At 53.4% G+C, this 17,554-nt stretch overlaps 2 protein-coding genes across 2 annotated transcripts; both read left to right on the top strand.

Annotated features, from left to right (window-relative positions):
• Window positions 1–3,445: 3,445 nt before the first annotated feature.
• LOC311155187 (uncharacterized protein) lies at window positions 3,446–5,037 on the top strand. Its single transcript, XM_084208118.1, has one exon. The coding sequence runs from the start codon at window positions 3,520–3,522 to the stop codon at window positions 4,393–4,395; it is 876 nt and encodes a 291-aa protein (XP_084064244.1). The 5' UTR covers window positions 3,446–3,519; the 3' UTR covers window positions 4,396–5,037.
• An 11,291-nt stretch (window positions 5,038–16,328) lies between these two features.
• LOC311155186 (mas-related G-protein coupled receptor member D-like) lies at window positions 16,329–17,268 on the top strand (the record flags this gene model as incomplete). Its single annotated transcript, XM_084208117.1, is given in 2 exon segments — window positions 16,329–16,464; window positions 16,467–17,268. Coding segments are annotated over 2 exon segments (888 nt in total). The 3' UTR covers window positions 17,219–17,268.
• Window positions 17,269–17,554: the final 286 nt, after the last annotated feature.

Genomic DNA, 17,554 nt, shown 5'->3' with positions numbered 1-17,554 from the left:
ACTCAAAATTGTTACTAGTCTAACAGGAATTTCTTCTTAGACTTAGAGCAAAGAGCTGGGCTGGCATGGACAGGATGGGGCTCAGGGGCTCAGCATTCCCCACCCCGAGTGCTCTGTCAGTGTCACAGCAGAGATGTCCCCAGAGATATTTAATTTTCCATTTTGTGAGCCAGGTGCAAAGGTCTCTCTGCCTTCAGAAATTCTTCCTCTCCACTGCCTTCAGCTGCTCCCTCAGCAGGCTCAGGTGGTGCAGCAGCAAGGAGAGGAGGAGGCCATGCTCCTCAGCACAGCCACCACTTCCAGGAGCAGGGTGACACCTGTGTTTGTCACCAGGGGCTCCATGAGGCATCATCCCCTTCCTGGGGCTTCCCTGAGGTCACCAGCCCCAGCACATCCCACACCTTCTCTCCAGCTCCACCACATCCCACACCTTCTCTCCAGCCCCAGCACATCCCACACCTTCTCTCCAGCCCCACCACATCCCACACCTTCTCTCCAGCCCCACCACATCCCACACCTTCTCTCCAGCCCCACCACATCCCACACCTTCTCTCCAGCCCCACCACATCCCACACCTTCTCTCCAGCCCCACCACATCCCACACCTTCCCAGCAGCTCCATCATGTCCCACCCCTCCCACCCCACTCCCCATGCAGCCCACCCACCTCCCGTCCTTCCCATCCCTCCCAGCCCCGTGCCTGAGGCTCCAGTCCCTCCCCACGGGCTGCTCACCCCAGGCTGCCCCGGAAGGCTTTGGGGCCGTCTTTCCCTTGGAGATGCCCCTCCCCAGCTCCATCCCTGGTCTCCAGCCCCCCAGCCTCCTTTGGACACAAACAAGAGGCCACAGAGGGATGGCTCCACTGGTGTCCATTGGGCTGGAGAAGCATGGAATGGCCAGGAGGAGCAGAAACACTGCTGGGCGTCCTGAGTGGGGCAGGAGAGGAGCGGGGATGTCTGGAGGGGAAGGCAGCCTGGGGGGAATTTCTAGAGGATGTCAGAGGGGGGCATGATGCCTTAGAATTTTAGCCTTGCCATTTTTCACATCCTGTACTGCATTAGTGCATAACTCTAAACTCCATGGAAAGTGTGAATTAACTGTCCTCACATTTTGGTCACACAAAACAATCCCTCCAGGCCTGAAATTCAAGGACACCCTACTGCCTCAGGCCCAGAAAAGTACAGACAAAAGGGAATTGGGGGAGGGCAAACTGGGGCTAAGTGACTTCATTACCTGAAGCTGTCATTGGAGGATTAACCCCTGATGTGTAAATGGACCAAACCTAAATCTGTCTGAACAACTCATGACCATTGTCCATTTTGGGTGTAGCCCCTCTCAGAGGCTTTGAGTGCCCAGGGTGAACCTTTTGAAGGCCTTTCCTCAATGCCTCCTTTTATTCTCTCCACCTTGTCTGGGCTCTGCTCTAGGGAGCCAGCCCAAGGCATGAGGCAGAGAGGGGCTGGAGGGGGCAGGAGGGCTCTGGGTGCCACCAACCCCAAATCTCCACTGGACAGCAGCAGAGCCCAACAGGCCACACCTGAGCCAGGGAGTGGCCAGGGACTGGGAAACCATTGGGATGGGATGGGATGGCTTGGGATGGGATTGATACCAAAATCAGACAGAATTACATTCCTACCAGCAACTAATGGTGTTACCAAGGGAGGTATTAGGCATCAGGACACTCAGAAGGATCTCTCCATATTTCTGTGAGTGTTGTGAGACTTTTCAACAGTGTTTTTATCCACTATAACCATACAATGATATTGAAAAGCTTTTCTTATCTAGTACATAAAGACCATTTTCCTAGAATGCATTTTCATGCATCCACTTTCTACTGGGCATCCCTTGATGCTCTTGAAGGATCATTCAGAAGGGTCTCTGGTGTTCGTATTCACTGAGTGATGTGATATTAAAGGTGACCTTGCTTTGACCTTGCTTTTCCTTTGGCCCTGCACTGTTGCTTATTTTTACAGAATTTGCCCCAAAACCACAGCAGGCTTCCTAATCTGTTACTCCAGTGGCTCCAGCTACATTTATCATCCTGTGTTCTCCCGAGGAGCACATTGGAGCTGGGCTTTCCTCCTCCCTCCTGGGTCCTAGAACCCTATGGCCAGGAGGAGCAGGGACACTGCTGCGGTCCCAGGTGGAGCTGGGGAGGAGTGGGGCTCATGGGGGAGAAAAAATCAGCCCTGTGTGTGTTCTGGGGTGTCAGAGCACGCTGGAGGGGTGAGGAGAGGGTCAGAGGGGGTTGGAGGGAGTCTGGATCCTGGCAGTCCCAGAGGAGAGCAGAGCCTGACAGGCCACACTCAGAGTGGGGGAGCGGCTCCATCTGGGAAAGCTGTGGGATGGGATGGGATGGGATGGGATGGGATGGGATGGGATGGGATGGGATGGGATGGGATGGGATGGGATGGGATGGGGAGCGGGGTGGGAATGGTGTGCAGAGATGGGGATAGGATAGGATAGGATAGGATAGGATAGGATAGGATAGGATAGGATAGGATAGGATAGGGACCAGCTCAGCTCAGCTTCCTTGGGCCCAGGGGAGGCTTTGGCAAGGATCCCAGAGCTCCTCCCAGAATTGGAGTTACTTCTGAGAAGCACCCAGCTGACTCACCAGCACTTCCAGCACTGTCGTCGTTGCAGTGCCACCAGCACCACCATCATCCCTCTGCTGCTGGAGGGACAATGACCCCTGAGGGAAGAGAAACGAAGAATCATAGAAACCTGTCAGGGGAGGAAAAGCAGTTGCAGAAAGGGGCATTCTGCAGGCAAGGGATTTTTCTTTTCAGGAGGAAATGATGAGCCATCTGCAAAATATTTTATTTAGAGCTTCTGACAAAAGCCACACTTCTTCTCTGGCAAAAAAAAAAAACCACTTCCTAAAGAACTCAGAGATAGTGAAATTCTGACGTAGCTGAAGATGCAATTTCCAACTCCCCCCATCACTCCATGGAGCCTTGGGGAGCAACACCAGGACAGAGCACAGAGGGGAGCCAGCGGAACAGAAGTGAGGAGCTCCTGGTGATCTGGGCACTTTCTCCTCCATGTCCCTGACCTGGCAGGAGCCGCTTTAGGACACGGATCCCAAAGGAGCAAGAGGTACCAGAGAGCGCCGCTGATCTGCACAGACCCCTTTGCCTGCTGCTGCCCCACAGGGAACAGGTCAGTGCAATGTTTTCCTTCCTCCCTACCCCACCTTCCTCTCCTCCAGCAGCTGCTCTGCTCCTGCCACCCTCTCCCAGTGACCCCAGTGCCCTCCCCAGGTCATCCATCCTCTGCCCTGAGCTTTGCTTTCACATTCCCTGCTGAACTGTCCAATGTTACTGCCTCCCTCTCCCACCCCACAATTTCCACTGCCCTCCTCCCCTGCACATCTCACTCCTCCCCACTGAATCCTTCCCACTGCAGGGAGCTGCTGAGGAGCCACATGGTCCATCCCTGGATTCTCCAAGCACTGACTGCCCATCCACTCTGACCACAGCCAGGGCTACATCCCACTGCCTGCCCAGCGTCCATCCATGGAGGTGACCACCGTGTCCCCATCTCCTATCTCACCCACTGAAGGAGACAATCTCTGTGAGACAGATGTCACCACCGTGGCCATACACAGTGTGACACTGCTCATCGGCCTCTGTGGCCTGGCTGGGAACAGGGCTGTGCTCTGCCTCCTCAGGCCGAAGGGTGATAACTCTTTCATCCGTGCCATTGCTTTCATCGACTTCATCTTACTTCTCCTCACAGTCCCCTCCACCCTCCTCCTCCTGGTGGAGGTCATGTCCTGCTCTCCTATCCTGCCCCTCCTATACCTTCGTTTCCTTTTCCGGTTGTCCGTGTTCTCCTGCTACTGGATTCCGTTGTTCTTGACACTTTACGGCCTTGCGGAGTTTATCGAAAAGCTCTTGAAGCTCTGCTGCCGCCGTGACCTTCCTGACGATCTGACTTGGATGCTGTTTTTTGTCCAGTTTTGGGCTTTCTCTGTTCTCTTCACTGAGCTTCCCACACTGACATCCCAGTGCCAATCCAACGAGCAGGAGCACTGCCAGGCAGCCCTCATCGCCATGTGGGCCATCATCCTGCTCCTCCTTGTGGCACCCATAACTGTGCTGGTCATTTCCAGCACAATTGATTTAATTAAGGCCAAATGCGGCTCCGAACAGCAGGAACCCAAGGGGCTCAACATCGTTATTGTCTCCATTGGTCTCTTTACGCTCCTTTTCATCCTCTGCAATTTCCTGAAGGAGCTTGGTTACATTGTTGTGCCCTACCATTTTTTTTTCCTGCTCACCTGCATCAACAGCAGCATCAAACCCTTCATCTACTTCTTGGCAGGGAGGTGCTGCAGGTCCTGCTCTGTGCAGTCCCTCCAGCTCTCCCTTGAGAGGGTCTTTGACTAGCCAGAAGAAAACACTGCCCACAGAAATGATCCTGCCATGGACACAGGGGTCTGAGCCTGTTGATCCCTTCCACTGCTCTGCTGAAGGACCCCGGGACAGTGGCTGAGAGATTCCTTGAGTCTCCTGATCCACACATACCCACAGGGTCCCCCTCCCTGTGCTGGTGCATCCCCAGCCCCTTTCCAGGCCGCTCTGGGCTCTGATCCGTGCTTGTGAGGCCTCAGCCTTGAGGAGCAGCCCCTGGGCTCAGCTCCTGTGGCGCTGATCAGAAACACCCTCTGCTCCCAGGAGCTGCTGCTGTCCAACGACCTCCTGGGGTTTCATCCACAGCCTTGGGAATGGTTTTGCTCCCCTGAATGCCCCAGCATCCCTGCCCTCCCGCCGTCACGGGAAGCTGCCGGCCCCAGGTGTGGCCAGGGTGGGACATTGCTGTGAGCGCCGCCATCCCTGGGGCCCTGTGAGCAGCGCCCAGAGGAGACCTTGGAGCTCTCCTGGGCCCAGCAGCGCTGAGCAGGAGCTCCCTGGCACTGGGGCCTCTCCGGGCTGGGATCTCTCCCGGCTGCTGCCCTGGGCTGATCCCCGAACGCCGACGGCTCCTGGGCCGATCCCCCAGGGCTTTGCTGTGCTGTTGCCTAATATTAAACCTGGTTTTTACTGATTTCCTTGCTGGTGGTTTTGTGCCTTCAGAAATTCTTCCTCTGCCCTGCCTTTGGCCTCTCCCTCAGCGGGCTGGGATGCTGCAGCTCCAAGGGCAGATGCAGTCCGTGCTCCTCAGCACAGCCACCCCCTTCCAGGAGCAGGGTCACACCTGTGTGTGTCACCGTGGTCTCCTCGGGGCATCACCCCCCTCCCTGAGGCTTCTCTGAGGTCTCTGAGCTGGGGTGTTCAGCCTGGAGAAGGGAAGGCTTCAGGGAGACCTTAGAGCCCCTGCCAGAGCCCAAAGAGGCTCCAAGAACTGGAGAGGCTTTGGACAAAGGCCTGAAGTGACAGGACACGGGGGAATGGCTTCCCTCTGCCAGAGAACAGGGTTAGGTGGAATATTGGGAATAAATTCTTCCCTGTGAGGGTGGAGAGGCCCTGGCACAGGTTCCCAGAACTGCCCTGGCCTCCCCATCCCTGGAGGTGTTCCAGGCCAGGCTGGATGGGGTTTGAAGCAACCTGGCCTTGTGGAAGGTGTCTGTGCTTGCAAAGGGATGAGATCAGGAAAAAACAACCACAAGTATTCCCAAGACTGAGGAGGAGGACAATGAGCACTCATGAAGGGCTGGAAGGGGCCCCACAGCACCCCAACATCTGGTCTCCATGAGCTTTTATTGCACCATCAGGGGCACTGTCAGTAAGAAATGTGGGCTCAGATGCTGATAACCTGCTGCAAGCCTGTCGTGGTTTGGCACTGGCCAAAGGCCAGGCACCCCCGGAAGCCGTTCGATCAGCTTCTCCTGCTCTCAGCTGGGCAGGGGAGAGGGAAACAAAAATTAACAAAGGGCTCATGAGTTGAGATGAGGACTGGGAGAAAAAACACTGCAAGAATAGAAAAAAACAGTTTCAAATTTAATGGGGTTAAGATGCTTTTTTTAAAAGAGAGGAATGAGGTGCTCTCACCGAGATAGCAGTGACAGGACACCGAAATCTTTCAGAGAAAAAAGAATTTATTGCTCCCTTATCAGAAGAAACAAACTACTTCTTGCCTCACTCAGTATTGAAGACACCTTCAGGATTGGGAGGAGGAAGTTGAAACTGACCAGACAGAATCCTTTGTTTCAATGGAATTTCTGCATCATGTATGAGGTGTATGAATATGCAACAGGCTATTGTTTTTAAGGGTTAATCCTCTGTTAACTGGGTCCTTTTTCATGCTTATTTGGCCCAGAAAGAGATACCCAGACTGTCCTAACTCTTTGTTTTATTGTCTCGTTTTAACCTAAATCCTGATTGTCCAAATTTTTATTATTCCTATTATATTACTATTTTTTAAACATTTTATTACTATTAAACTTTTAAGATTTTGAAAACAAGAGATTGTAGTTTTTCACAGAGATGCTGGGAGAACTGCTCCATTGGGGCCCTCAGGAAATCTCTCCAGAGGGTCTTTGGGGGGCCAGAAGAAAACACTGCCAGCAGCAATGATTCCACCAGGGAATGATTCCAATGAGTGCACGGCGGTCTGAGCCTGTTGATGCCTTCCACTGCACTGATGAAGAACCGTGGGACAGTGGCTGAGGGCTTCCTTGAGTCACCTGATTAATAATAAATAAAATTAATAAATATCCACAGAGTCACTCTCCCACCTCAATTCCTGCAGGAGAAGGCAGCAGGGAATTGCCAGGGCCATGTGGGAAGCAGGCTCTGCAGGGGGCACATTGGAGCATGGCTGTGCTCCTCCCTCACGACTCCTAGAACATGATTCCCAAAAGGGATCATGCCCCACACGGCTGTGACCCCAGAATTCCCCCTGGCACCTGGTTCCTGCATCCCACTGAGGTCTGATATCAATAAACAGCACCGTGAACCCTGAGCTGCCTTTGCCCCCTCTGCCAGCGCTTCCCGGCTTCCTGTGGCTGCTGCTGCCAGCCAGGAATGTGGCTGGAGGGAGGGGACACAGCCATGGCTTGTGCTCCCTGGAGCAGCCATGGTCCCCAGTGCCAGAGCTGGGCTGGCACGGACAGGATGGCCCAGGGGCTCAGCATTCCCTACCCCGAGTGCTCTGTCAGTGTCACAGCAGAGATGTCCCTGCTCCCGGGTGGAGCGGGGCTGGCGGGGTTGGGGAGGCGGCCCCGGGAGGTCTGGGCTTATCAGAGAAGGCAAGAGGGGAAGGGATGGAGAGAATGCTGCTGAAGGGGATTTGGAGTGACACCAAAATTAGCCAGAATAAACTTTCTAACACATTGGGAGACCTGAGGAAGCAGACTTCTTTACCTCCACAGGACACACAGAAGGATCTCTCCTTGTCCTCTGTGTGCTGAGACTTTACAAATGGGATTTTATCCATTATAACTACACATAATCATTTAAAATTTTTTATCTAACACATAAACATCTGTTGGGGAAGATGAAACAGGAGAGCCTTATAAATATGATTGCCTGGCAAAAGATTTTGAGAATATAGAAACTATAAGTGAGACTGAAATGAAAACAAGCTTTGAGATCCCTTAGTTACTGAACAACGGGAAAACAATGGTGTGGACAGCTGAAGGTAATCCCCTTTTGATGAAACAATACCCTCTGCTTGCAGACAGCTCCAAGGGTCAGAGCAGACCCTGCCAGCTTGGCAGAAGGGGTCCAAAGAGTAGTTTTTAGGGTTTAAAATGTAGCAGTTTGGTAATGTAGTGATTTCTATAGGCTGTATGTAAATGCTATAGGATTTTTATGTTGTACTGGATTGGTTAGTGAGAATCAGAATATTCAACACAGAAGATGATTTATTGTATTGTAACGGGAACTTCGCTCTCTTATGCTCTCTCTCTTGCTCTTACTCTTGCTCTTAGGTCTTGCCTTTTACATCCTTACCCTCTCTTCTCTCGGGCCTGCTCCGAGCTGCAGCTGGCAGCTCCCAGCAGGGCCCTGCACCCAGGCCCTTTGCAATAAACTGCAAGTTCCATGACCTGGCTTCAGAGATCTCTCGTCTCCGTCCGTCCCGACCGTGCTTCCCCCCGTCTCGCCTACAAACATCATTTTCCTGGAATTAATTTTCATGTGTCTGCCTTCTACTGGATATACTTCTATGATCCTGGAGGTTCATTGAGAGGTGTCTCTGGTGGTCATACTCACTGAGTGCTGTGATACTAAAGGTGACCTTGCCTTGAACTTTTTCTTTGGCCATGTGCTCTTGCTTCTCGTTATAGAACATCCCCAAAACCACTGGAGGCCTCCTTATTTGTTTCTCCACTGGCTTCTAACCTGTTTATCATCCTGCATGCCTGCCTTTACATCGTTTTATCTTTCTGCCCAGTTAGCCTTTAAGCAGCTTCAGAGGAGTTGAAAATGTTTATTCTCTATGTTCTTTATCAGTCTCCTGCCAAACAGCCCAACCCTCCCCCCTCCCTCTCCCACCCCACCATTCCCACTGCCCTCCTCCCCTGCACATCTCACTCCTCCCCACTGAACCCTTCCCACTGCAGGGAGCTGCTGAGGAGCCACATGATCCATACCTGGATTCTCCAAGCACTGACTGCCCATCCACTCTGACCACAGCCAGGGGCCACATCCCACTGCCTGCCCAGCGTCCATCCATGGAGGTGAGCATTGGGTCCTCCACTGACAACTCACCCAATGAAGGTGATGATCTGTGTGTGACAGATGTCACCGATGTGGCCATACCCAGTGTGACACTGCTCACCTGCCTCTGTGGGCTGGCTGGGAATGGGGCTGTGCTCTGCGTCCTTGGGTTTAGCATCCAGAGGGACACCATGAACCCCATCACTGCCTACATCCTTCACCTGGCCATCATCAACTTCCTCTTCCTCATGGTCCCCTCCACTCTCCTCTTCCTTGGGGAGGAGTTCTTCTGCTCTGCCACCATGTCCCCAGCATACATATGCTCTCTTTTTCCTCCTCTGTGATGTTCTACACCGTAGGGCTGTACCGGCTGACGGCCATCAGCATCGAGAGGTGCAGGTCCATGCTCTGCCCACCTGGGCTCTTCTGCCACCTTCCCCAGCACCTCTCATGGGTGGTGGTCAGTGCCGTGCTCTGGGCCCTTTCCATCACTGCCATCGCTGCCATTTCTGCCGTGAATTCCCTGTGCCAGTCACAGGAACACGAGCTCTGCTGGGGGGCTCTCATCTCCCTGTACATCCTCAGCTTCCTCGTCTGTGCTCCATCCATGGTCATCTCCAGCAAAATCCTCTTTGTTCATTTCAAGGGTAGCTCCCAGTAGCAGCAATTCAAGAAGCTTGACATCATTGTCTTCCTCGCTGTGTTCCTCACTCTCCTCCTCAGTCTCTGGAATTTCCTGCAGCAGCTCGGCTACACCACTGTGTCCCCCCAGGTTGTTCTCCTGTTTGCCTGCACGCACAGCAGCATCAGCCCCTTCATCTACATGTCAGTAACAAAGGGCTGGAGGAACTGCTCCATGGAGTCCCTCAGGGAGTGCCTCCAGAAGGTCTTTGAGGAGCCAGGAGGGAGCAGTGCCCCCAGAAATGATGCCACCAGGAACACGGGGGCCTGAGCCTGTTGATCCCTTCAAGCCCCACGATGCAGGACCATGGGGCAGTGACTTAGGATCACCCTCCCACCTTCATTCCTGCAGGAAAAGGGAGCAGGGGCAGTGACAGGGGCCATGTGGGAAGCATGCTCTGCACAGAGCACATTGGAGGATGGATTTGCTCCTCCCTCACGGGTCCTGGAGCACTGTTCCCCAAATGGATCCTTCCCAACACGGCTGTGACCCCAGAATTCCCCCTGGCACCTGGTTCCTGCATCCCACTGAGGTCTGATATCAATAAACACCACGTGAACCCTGAGCTGCCTTTGCACCCTCTGCCAGCGCTTCCCGGCTTCCTCTGGCTCCTGCTGCCAGCCAGGAATGTGGCTGGAGGGAGGGGACACAGCCATGGCTTGTGCTCCCTGGAACAACCATGATTCCCAGTGCCAGAGCTGGGCTGGCACAGACAGGATGGCCCAGGGGCTCAGCATTCCCACCCCGAGTGCTCTGTCAGTGTCACAGCAGAGATGTCCCTGCTCCCGGGTGGAGTGGGGCTGGCGGGGCCCGGGGGGTCTGGGTGTGTCGGAGGGGGCAGGAGGGTCCAGGAAGGATCTGGATGCTGATCCCAAATGTCCTGATTGGAGAGCAGCAGAGCCCGACAGGCAGAGCTTCAACCTGGGGAGTGGCCATGGGATGGGATGGGATGGGATGGGATGGGATGGGATGGGATGGGATGGGATGGGATGGGATGGGATGGGATGGGATGGGATGGGATGGGATGGGATGGGGTGGGATGGGATGGGATGGGATGGGGTGGGATGGGATGGGGTGGGATGGGATGGGGTGGGGTGGCGTGGCATGGCATGGCATGGCATGGCAAGTGGGGTACAGATTGGGCTGGGAAGTAATACCACAAGGGGCTGTAATAAACTTTCAAACACAATGGGAAGCATTAGGAAGCAGGAATTCTTTACCTCCACAACACACACAGATGTCCCCTTGTTCTTTGTGTGGTGAGACTTAACAACAAGGGTTTTATCCATCATAAGCACACACAAGCATTAAAGTGTGTTTCTTATCTAATACACAAACATCACTTTCCTTGGACTCATTTCCATGTTTTCTCCTCCTACTGGGAGTCCTTTCCTGGCCCTGGAGGATCATTCAGAGGGGTCTCTGGTGGTCACATTCACTGAGTGCTGTGATATTAAAGGTGACCTTGCCTTGAACTTTTCCTTTGGCCATGCAGTGTTGCTTCTTTTTACAGAACTTGCCCCAAAACCACTGCAGGTCTCCAAATTTGTAACTGCACTGGCTCCAGCCACGTTTATCATCCTGTGTAATAATGAGAAGCACAGGGAACCGGGGCTTTCCTCCTCCTTCCTGGGTCCCAAAACACTATGGCCAGGAGGATCAGGGGCACTTCCAGGGATCCCAGGTGGATCAGGGCAGGATCAAGGCTGTTCAGGGGGACAGGTGTCCCCAGCGACGCTCTGGGGTGTTGGAGGCAGTTTTGGAGGGGTCAGGAGAGGGTCTGAGAGGGTAGGAGGGGGTCTGGATGCCGGCAATCCCAAATCTCTCCACTGGAGGACAGCAGAGCCTGACAGGCCACGAGCAGAGTGAGGAGTGGCTCCGTCTGGGAAAGCTGTGGGATATGATAGGATGGGGCGAGGATGGAGAGCGGGGTGAGGACAGGGATGGGGAGCAGGGATGAGGATGGGATCGGAACAGGAGGAGGAAGCAGCTCAACTGTGCTTCCTCGGCCCAGAGCATGTTTTGGCAATGATCTCAAAGCCCTTCCCGGAACAGGAGTTGTTTCTGACAAGCACCCAGCTGCCTCACCAGCACTGCCAGCACTGGCAGCATTCCAGTGCCACCAGCACCACCAGCATCCCTCTGCTGCTGGAGGGAACATGACCCCTCAGGGAAAAGAACCGAGGAATGGCAAAAACCTATCTAGAGAGGGAATGCAGTTGCAGAATGGGACACTGCAGAGAAGGAGTGTTTCTCATCAGAAGGGAAAGAGGAGCCAATGACAAAAGTCTTCATTTAGATCTTCTGAGAAAAGCCACTTCCTCTGGAGGAAAAAAAAAAAAGAAAAAGAAAATAAAAAACCACCCCCAAGATAAATAACTCAGAGAAACTGAATTTCTAAAGTAGGCAAAGCTGCAATTTTTGACTCTCCCACTCCCCCCATGACTCTACTGAGCCATAGGGAGCAACACCAGAACAGGGCGCAGAGAAGAACCAGAGGGACGGGAATGGGGAGCTCCTGGTGACCTGGGCACTTTCTCCTTCATGTCCCTGACCTGGCAGGAGCCGCTTTAGGACACGGATCCCAAGGGAGCGCCGCTGATCTGCACAGACCCCTTTGCCTGCTGCTGCCCCACAGGGAACAGGTCAGTGCAATGTTTTCCTTCCTCCCTACCCCACCTTCCTCTCCTCCAGCAGCTGCTCTGTTCCTGCCACCCTCTCCTGGTGACCCCAGTGCCCTCCCCAGCTCCTCCTTCCTCTGCCCTGAGCATCCCATCTGTATCTTGACACTGAAATCAGCTGAAATAAACTTCCTAGCACAATGGGAAGCATTTGGAAGCAGGAATTCCTTACCTGCACAGAAGGATCTCTCCCTGATCTGTGTGTGGTGAGACTTTACAACAGGGGGTTTATCCATCATAACCACACAGTCATTAAACTCTGTGTTTATTCTCTAATACATAAACATCACTTTCCTAGGACTCATTTCCATGCATTCACCTCCTTCTTGAAGTCCTGTCCTGATCCTGGAGGATCATTCAGAGGGGTCTTGTAGCATCCTGCATTGCTACTAGTACAATCCAGGGTAAAGAAGCAAACAGGGCCTTGGCATGGTATGCACAGATGTTTAATTCTGCTGCATGGTGAGATGTTCAGAGCTCCCCCCACCCACACACATGGAGGGTCCAGGTTTTACTCTCTCGGGGCCCGGGGGGCTGACCCTGCTCTCGGGGCATACACAGATCAGGGCCAATCTGGGAAAAAGGAGGGATGGCTCAGGGACCTAGGAACAGACACAGGAACAGGGGAAGGAGCCAATGGGGTGCAACAGCTTTGAGGAAAGCTTCTTGTGTCTCCCTAACTTAGAGGATGCTTCCCAGGGTCCCCACAACTCCCAGTTTTTATATTATTAAGAAAGCTTCTCTGAAGGATTAACTGAATTAACACTAAATGACAGAAACAATGAAATGCCCACATAAGACAGTTTTCAAAATGCAAACAATTCTGAGTTCCCAATGTCCCAACAGATTTCCTGGAGTGTCTTAGTGCTGGCAAGAGGGATGCAGGGTTTTCTTAGTACGGTTTATCAGGAAACTGAGTAAGGAGAAGATTCCTTCAGCAGGGACTGGTTCTCTGCTACGTGTGGCAGTGTTGTTGGCTGTAATTGGCTCTGTACGAGGCAGTGTAGGTGCTGGTGTGCCTGCTGGAAACTCCAAAGAGAAGTCATTAACTTTTAAGAAAAAGATGGTTACTTTAGGGTAAATTTTCCTTTCTTTCCCTGCTAATTACCCCCCCTCCAGAATTGCAGAGGAACTCTGGGGAAAGGGATTAGTGAAGGGAGGCCATGGAAAGGGGGAAAGGTGGTCGGAATTTGTGGGAAAATAAAAAAAGTGGTAATAGGACAAAGGAAAGGAAAAGGGGAAAGTGGGAGTGGGGCAGAGAGGCCACAGAAATTGGGGAAGGCTATTAGAAGAAGTGGGACATATTGGACTGGAAGGCTCTTTCATTATTGACTTGGGCTTTTGCACACAGGACACCTCATTGGTGTTCTGTGTTCTTCTTGCTCTTAGGCTGTGGCTGGGGCTTGATGTCTGTTGGTTTTGGGCTCTATTTCCTTGGTAGGTGTGTGGAGGACTATGGCACGGAAAATATCTGGCAGGTTTGCAGTCTGGTGCATGTTAACTACCTTCCACTGGAACTCTACCAGGTCCTGTCAGATCAGCTGCTTGGGGGCCTTTTCTTCCTTGTATTATATTAAATTCCACAATTTCTCCATCTCCTGGACTGTGGAGGTATTTCCTGGGGTTATTCTTCTTTACAGCAGTCTGATGAACAAACACATCTTCTTTGTTATCATTTCGGGTAATGAAACCAGATATGCTTTTTACGTTGAACCATTTCACTGTCCCCAAAACGTTCATGGCAAGGGCTTTTGCACCTTTGCCAGTGGGTTTGTGTTGGTGTTGCAGGTGCTGGACGTGGCGCTGGTGCTGGTGTGCTGCCGTGCAATGTTTGTCCCGCTCGCGGCGCTGGCGGCCGTGCTGGAGCTCGGGCCCCTCCCGGGTGTGTCTCAGATGGTGCCCAGGGCGCTGCCAGCGCGGGGCTTTCAGAGCAGCCACGGCGGGCAGGGGGCAGTGGTTTGGCTGAGCCATCCCTCCTTTTTCCCAGATTGGCCCTGATCTGTACTGCCCCGAGAGCAGGGTCAGCCCCCCGGGCCCCAAGAGAGTAAAACCTGGACCCTCCATGTGTGTGGGTGGGGGGAGCTCTGAACATCTCACCATGCAGCAGAATTAAACATCTGTGCATACCATGCCAAGGCCCTGTTTGCTTCTTTACCCTGGACTGTGCTAGTAGCAATGCAGGATGCTACAAATGGTGCCCCACGTTGGGTGCCAGGTGATGCCAGCCCCTGGAGTCTTTGGCTTGCTCTTTCAGGACACCCACAGCCACACCAAGGTGTATGGAACAGCTCCAGGATGGATTCACCAGGAGCTGAACCTCAGAGCTGCGGCTCTACAGTGGGATTAACTTTGCCAGCATCAGGGGGAAAAGTAAAAGAGTCAAAGGATGCTCTCTGCCTGGTCTCCCAATAGTCCTTTAATCCAGAGCTTTGGAAGGGAAAGAGGGAGAGAGCAGCCCTTGAGGGGTTTATAAGCAGGCCAAAACCAGTGGGTGGGTACAAACAGCCAACAGTGGGATAACCTTAGGGGAGGAGTAAGAGGGGAGGTTTACATCAGGGGTGGATATAACTTAGGGGGAAACCAACTTGGAACATAGGGAGGGATTTGGAAGCAACCACTATCAGAGAGCCTGCATTCCAAAAGTGAAAACTGGGGTAACCTCGGTGGTTGTGTTCACTGAGTGCTGAGATATTAAAGGTGACCTTGCCTTGAACTTTTCCTTTGGCCATGTGCTCTTCCTTCTTGTTACAACACTTTCCCTAAAGACACTGCAGGCCTCCAAATCTGTTTCTGCACTGGCTCCAGCCACGTTTATCATCCTGTGTTCTCCAGAGGAGCACATTGGAGCTGGGCATTCCTCCTCCATCCCGGGTCCTGGAACCCTGTGGCCAGGAGGAACAGGGACACTGCCGGGGATCCTGGTGGGGTGGGGTAGCACTGGGACTGTCAGGAGGAAAAAAATCAGCCCTGGGTGTGTTCTGGGGTGTCAGAGCAGGCTGAGGGGTCAGGAGAGGGTCAGAGGGGGTTGGAGGGGTCTGGATCCTGGCAGTCCCAAAAGAGAGCTGAACCTGACAGGCCATGGTCAGAGTGGGGGAACAGCTCCATCTGGGAAAGCTGTGGGATGTGATGGGGTGAGGATGGAGAGTGGGGTGGGGATGGGGTGCAGAGATGGGGATAGGAGAGGATAGGATAGGATAGGATAGGATAGGATAGGATAGGATAGGATAGGATAGGATAGGATAGGATAGGATAGGATAGGATAGGAGAGGAGAGGAGAGGAGAGGAGAGGAGAGGAGAGGAGAGGAGAGGAGAGGATAGGATAGGATAGGATAGGATAGGATAGGATAGGATAGGATAGGATAGGATAGGATAGGATAGGATAGGATAGGATAGGGCCCAGCTCAGCTCAGTTTCCTTGGGCACAGGGGAGGCTTTGTTAATGATCCCAGAGCTCCTTCCAGATTTGGAGTTACTTCTGACCAGCACCCAGCTGACTCACCAGCACTTCCAGCACTGTCAGCATTCCAGTACCATCAGCACCACCATCATCCCTCTGCTGCTGGAGGGACAATGACCCCTGAGGGAAGAGAAACAAGGAATGGTACAAGTTTCTCAGGAGAGGGAAGGCAGTCAGAGAATGGGACATTCTACAGGGTTTCTCATCAGGGGGAAATGAGAAGCCATTTGTAAAATATTTCAATTGGAGCTTTTCACCAAAGCCACTTCCTCTGGAGCAAAAAAAAAAAACCCAATATGAAAAAGCTCTGAGGAAGTGACGTTCTGACATACTCAAAGTGGCAATTTCCAACTCCCCTGTGAGTCCAGTGAGCCTTGGGGAGCAACACCAGAACAGGACACACAGAGAGGAGCCAGCAGGACGGGAATGGGGAGCTCCTGGTGACCTGGGCACTTTCTCCTTCATGTCCCTGACCTGCGGATCCCAAAGGAGCAAGAGGTACCAGGGAGCGCCGCTGATCTGCACAGACCCCTTTGCCTGCTGCTGCCCCACAGGGAACAGGTCAGTGCAATGTTTTCCTTCCTCCCTACCCCACCTTCCTCTCCTCCAGCAGCTGCTCTGCTCCTGCCACCCTCTCCCAGTGATCCCAGTGCCCTCCCCAGCTCCCTCGTTCTGTGCCCTGTGTCAAAACAGCCCAACCCTCCCACCTCCCTCTCCCACCCCACAATTCCCACTGCCCTCCTCCCCTGCACATCTCACTCCTCCCCACTGAATCCTTCCCACTGCAGGGAGCTGCTGAGGAGCCACATGGTCCATCCCAGGACTCTCCAAGCACTGACTGCCCATCCACTCTGACCACAGCCAGGGCCACATCCCACTGCCTGCCCAGCGTCCATCCATGGAGGTGACCTCCGTGTCCCCACCTCCCGCCTCACCCACTGAAGGAGACAATCTCTGTGAGGCAGATGTCACCAGCATGGCCATACACAGTGTGACACTGCTCATCTGCCTCTGTGGGCTGGCTGGGAATGGGGCTTGCTCTGGCTCCTCAGCCTGAAGACCTATAACTCTGGCATCTTTAACCTGGCTGTCACCGACTTCCTCTTCCTTCTTCTCACAGTCCCCTGCGCCCTCTTCTTCCTGTTGGAGGATGTGTCCTGCTCTGCTGTCATGCCCATGCTGTACCTGCATTTTCTTTTCCAGCTCTCAGTTGTCTCCTTCCACTGGGGGCTGTTCTGGCTCAGGCCTGCTGGCACTGTGCTCTGTCTGTACAAGATCCTCCAGCGCTGCCTCTGGGACCTTTCTGAGCGAATGTGGTTGGTGATGGGGAGTGTCCAGTCCTGGGCCTTCTTTGCTCTCTTCACTGTCATTCCCTCAGTGATATTCCTGTGCCACTCCCAAGAGCAGGAGCACTGTCATGCGCCTCTCATCTCCATGTACACCCTCATCCTGGTCCTCTTGGCTGCACCCGTGGCCATTTCTGGCACAATTGACTTCATTAAGGGCAAGTGGGGCTCCCAGCAGCAGAAACCCCAGAGGCGCGACAGGGTTATCCACCTCACTGCCCTCTTAACTCTCCTCCTCAGCTTCTGCCATTTCCTACAGCAGCTTGGCTACATCAACGTGCCCTCCCAGACTGTTTCCCTGCTCACCTGTACCAACAGCAGCATCAAACCCTTCATCTACTTCTTGGCAGGGAGATCCTGGAGGGCCTTTTCCACGGTGAGGGACTGGAGGCACTGTACAGTGAGGACCCTCCAGCTCTCCCTCCAGAGGGTCTTTGAGTAGCAGAAAGAACAAACAGCCCACAGCAATGAGTCCCTCAGGAATATGGGGATGTGAGCTTCTTGATGGCTTTCACTGCTCTGCTGAAGGACCTCAGAGAGATGTTGAGAGTTTCCTTGATATTAATCAGGAATACCTGATGAGTGAATATCCATGGGATCACCCTCCCCGTGGTGATGTATTCCTGCAGGAGAAGCGAGCAGGAGCATTGCCTTGGGTGATTTTTGTGGCATGCTCTGCAGGGAGCACACTGGAGCATGGCTTTCCTCCTCCCTCCTGCATCCACATGGCTCCCAGCAGTGCAGCTGGGCTCAGTGCTGTTCCCCAGCTCTATTCCCC

The sequence above is a fragment of the Fringilla coelebs genome, assembly GCF_963513975.1.
Source record: "Fringilla coelebs genome assembly, chromosome: 6".
Taxonomy (NCBI): Eukaryota; Metazoa; Chordata; class Aves; order Passeriformes; family Fringillidae; genus Fringilla; species Fringilla coelebs.
This window is presented reverse-complemented; position numbering and strand designations above follow the sequence as displayed.

What these genes read in the sequence shown, in the direction of transcription:
- LOC311155187 (XM_084208118.1), top strand. Translation starts at nt 3,520, where the DNA reads ATGGAGGTGACCACCGTGTCCCCATCTCCTATCTCACCCACTGAAGGA.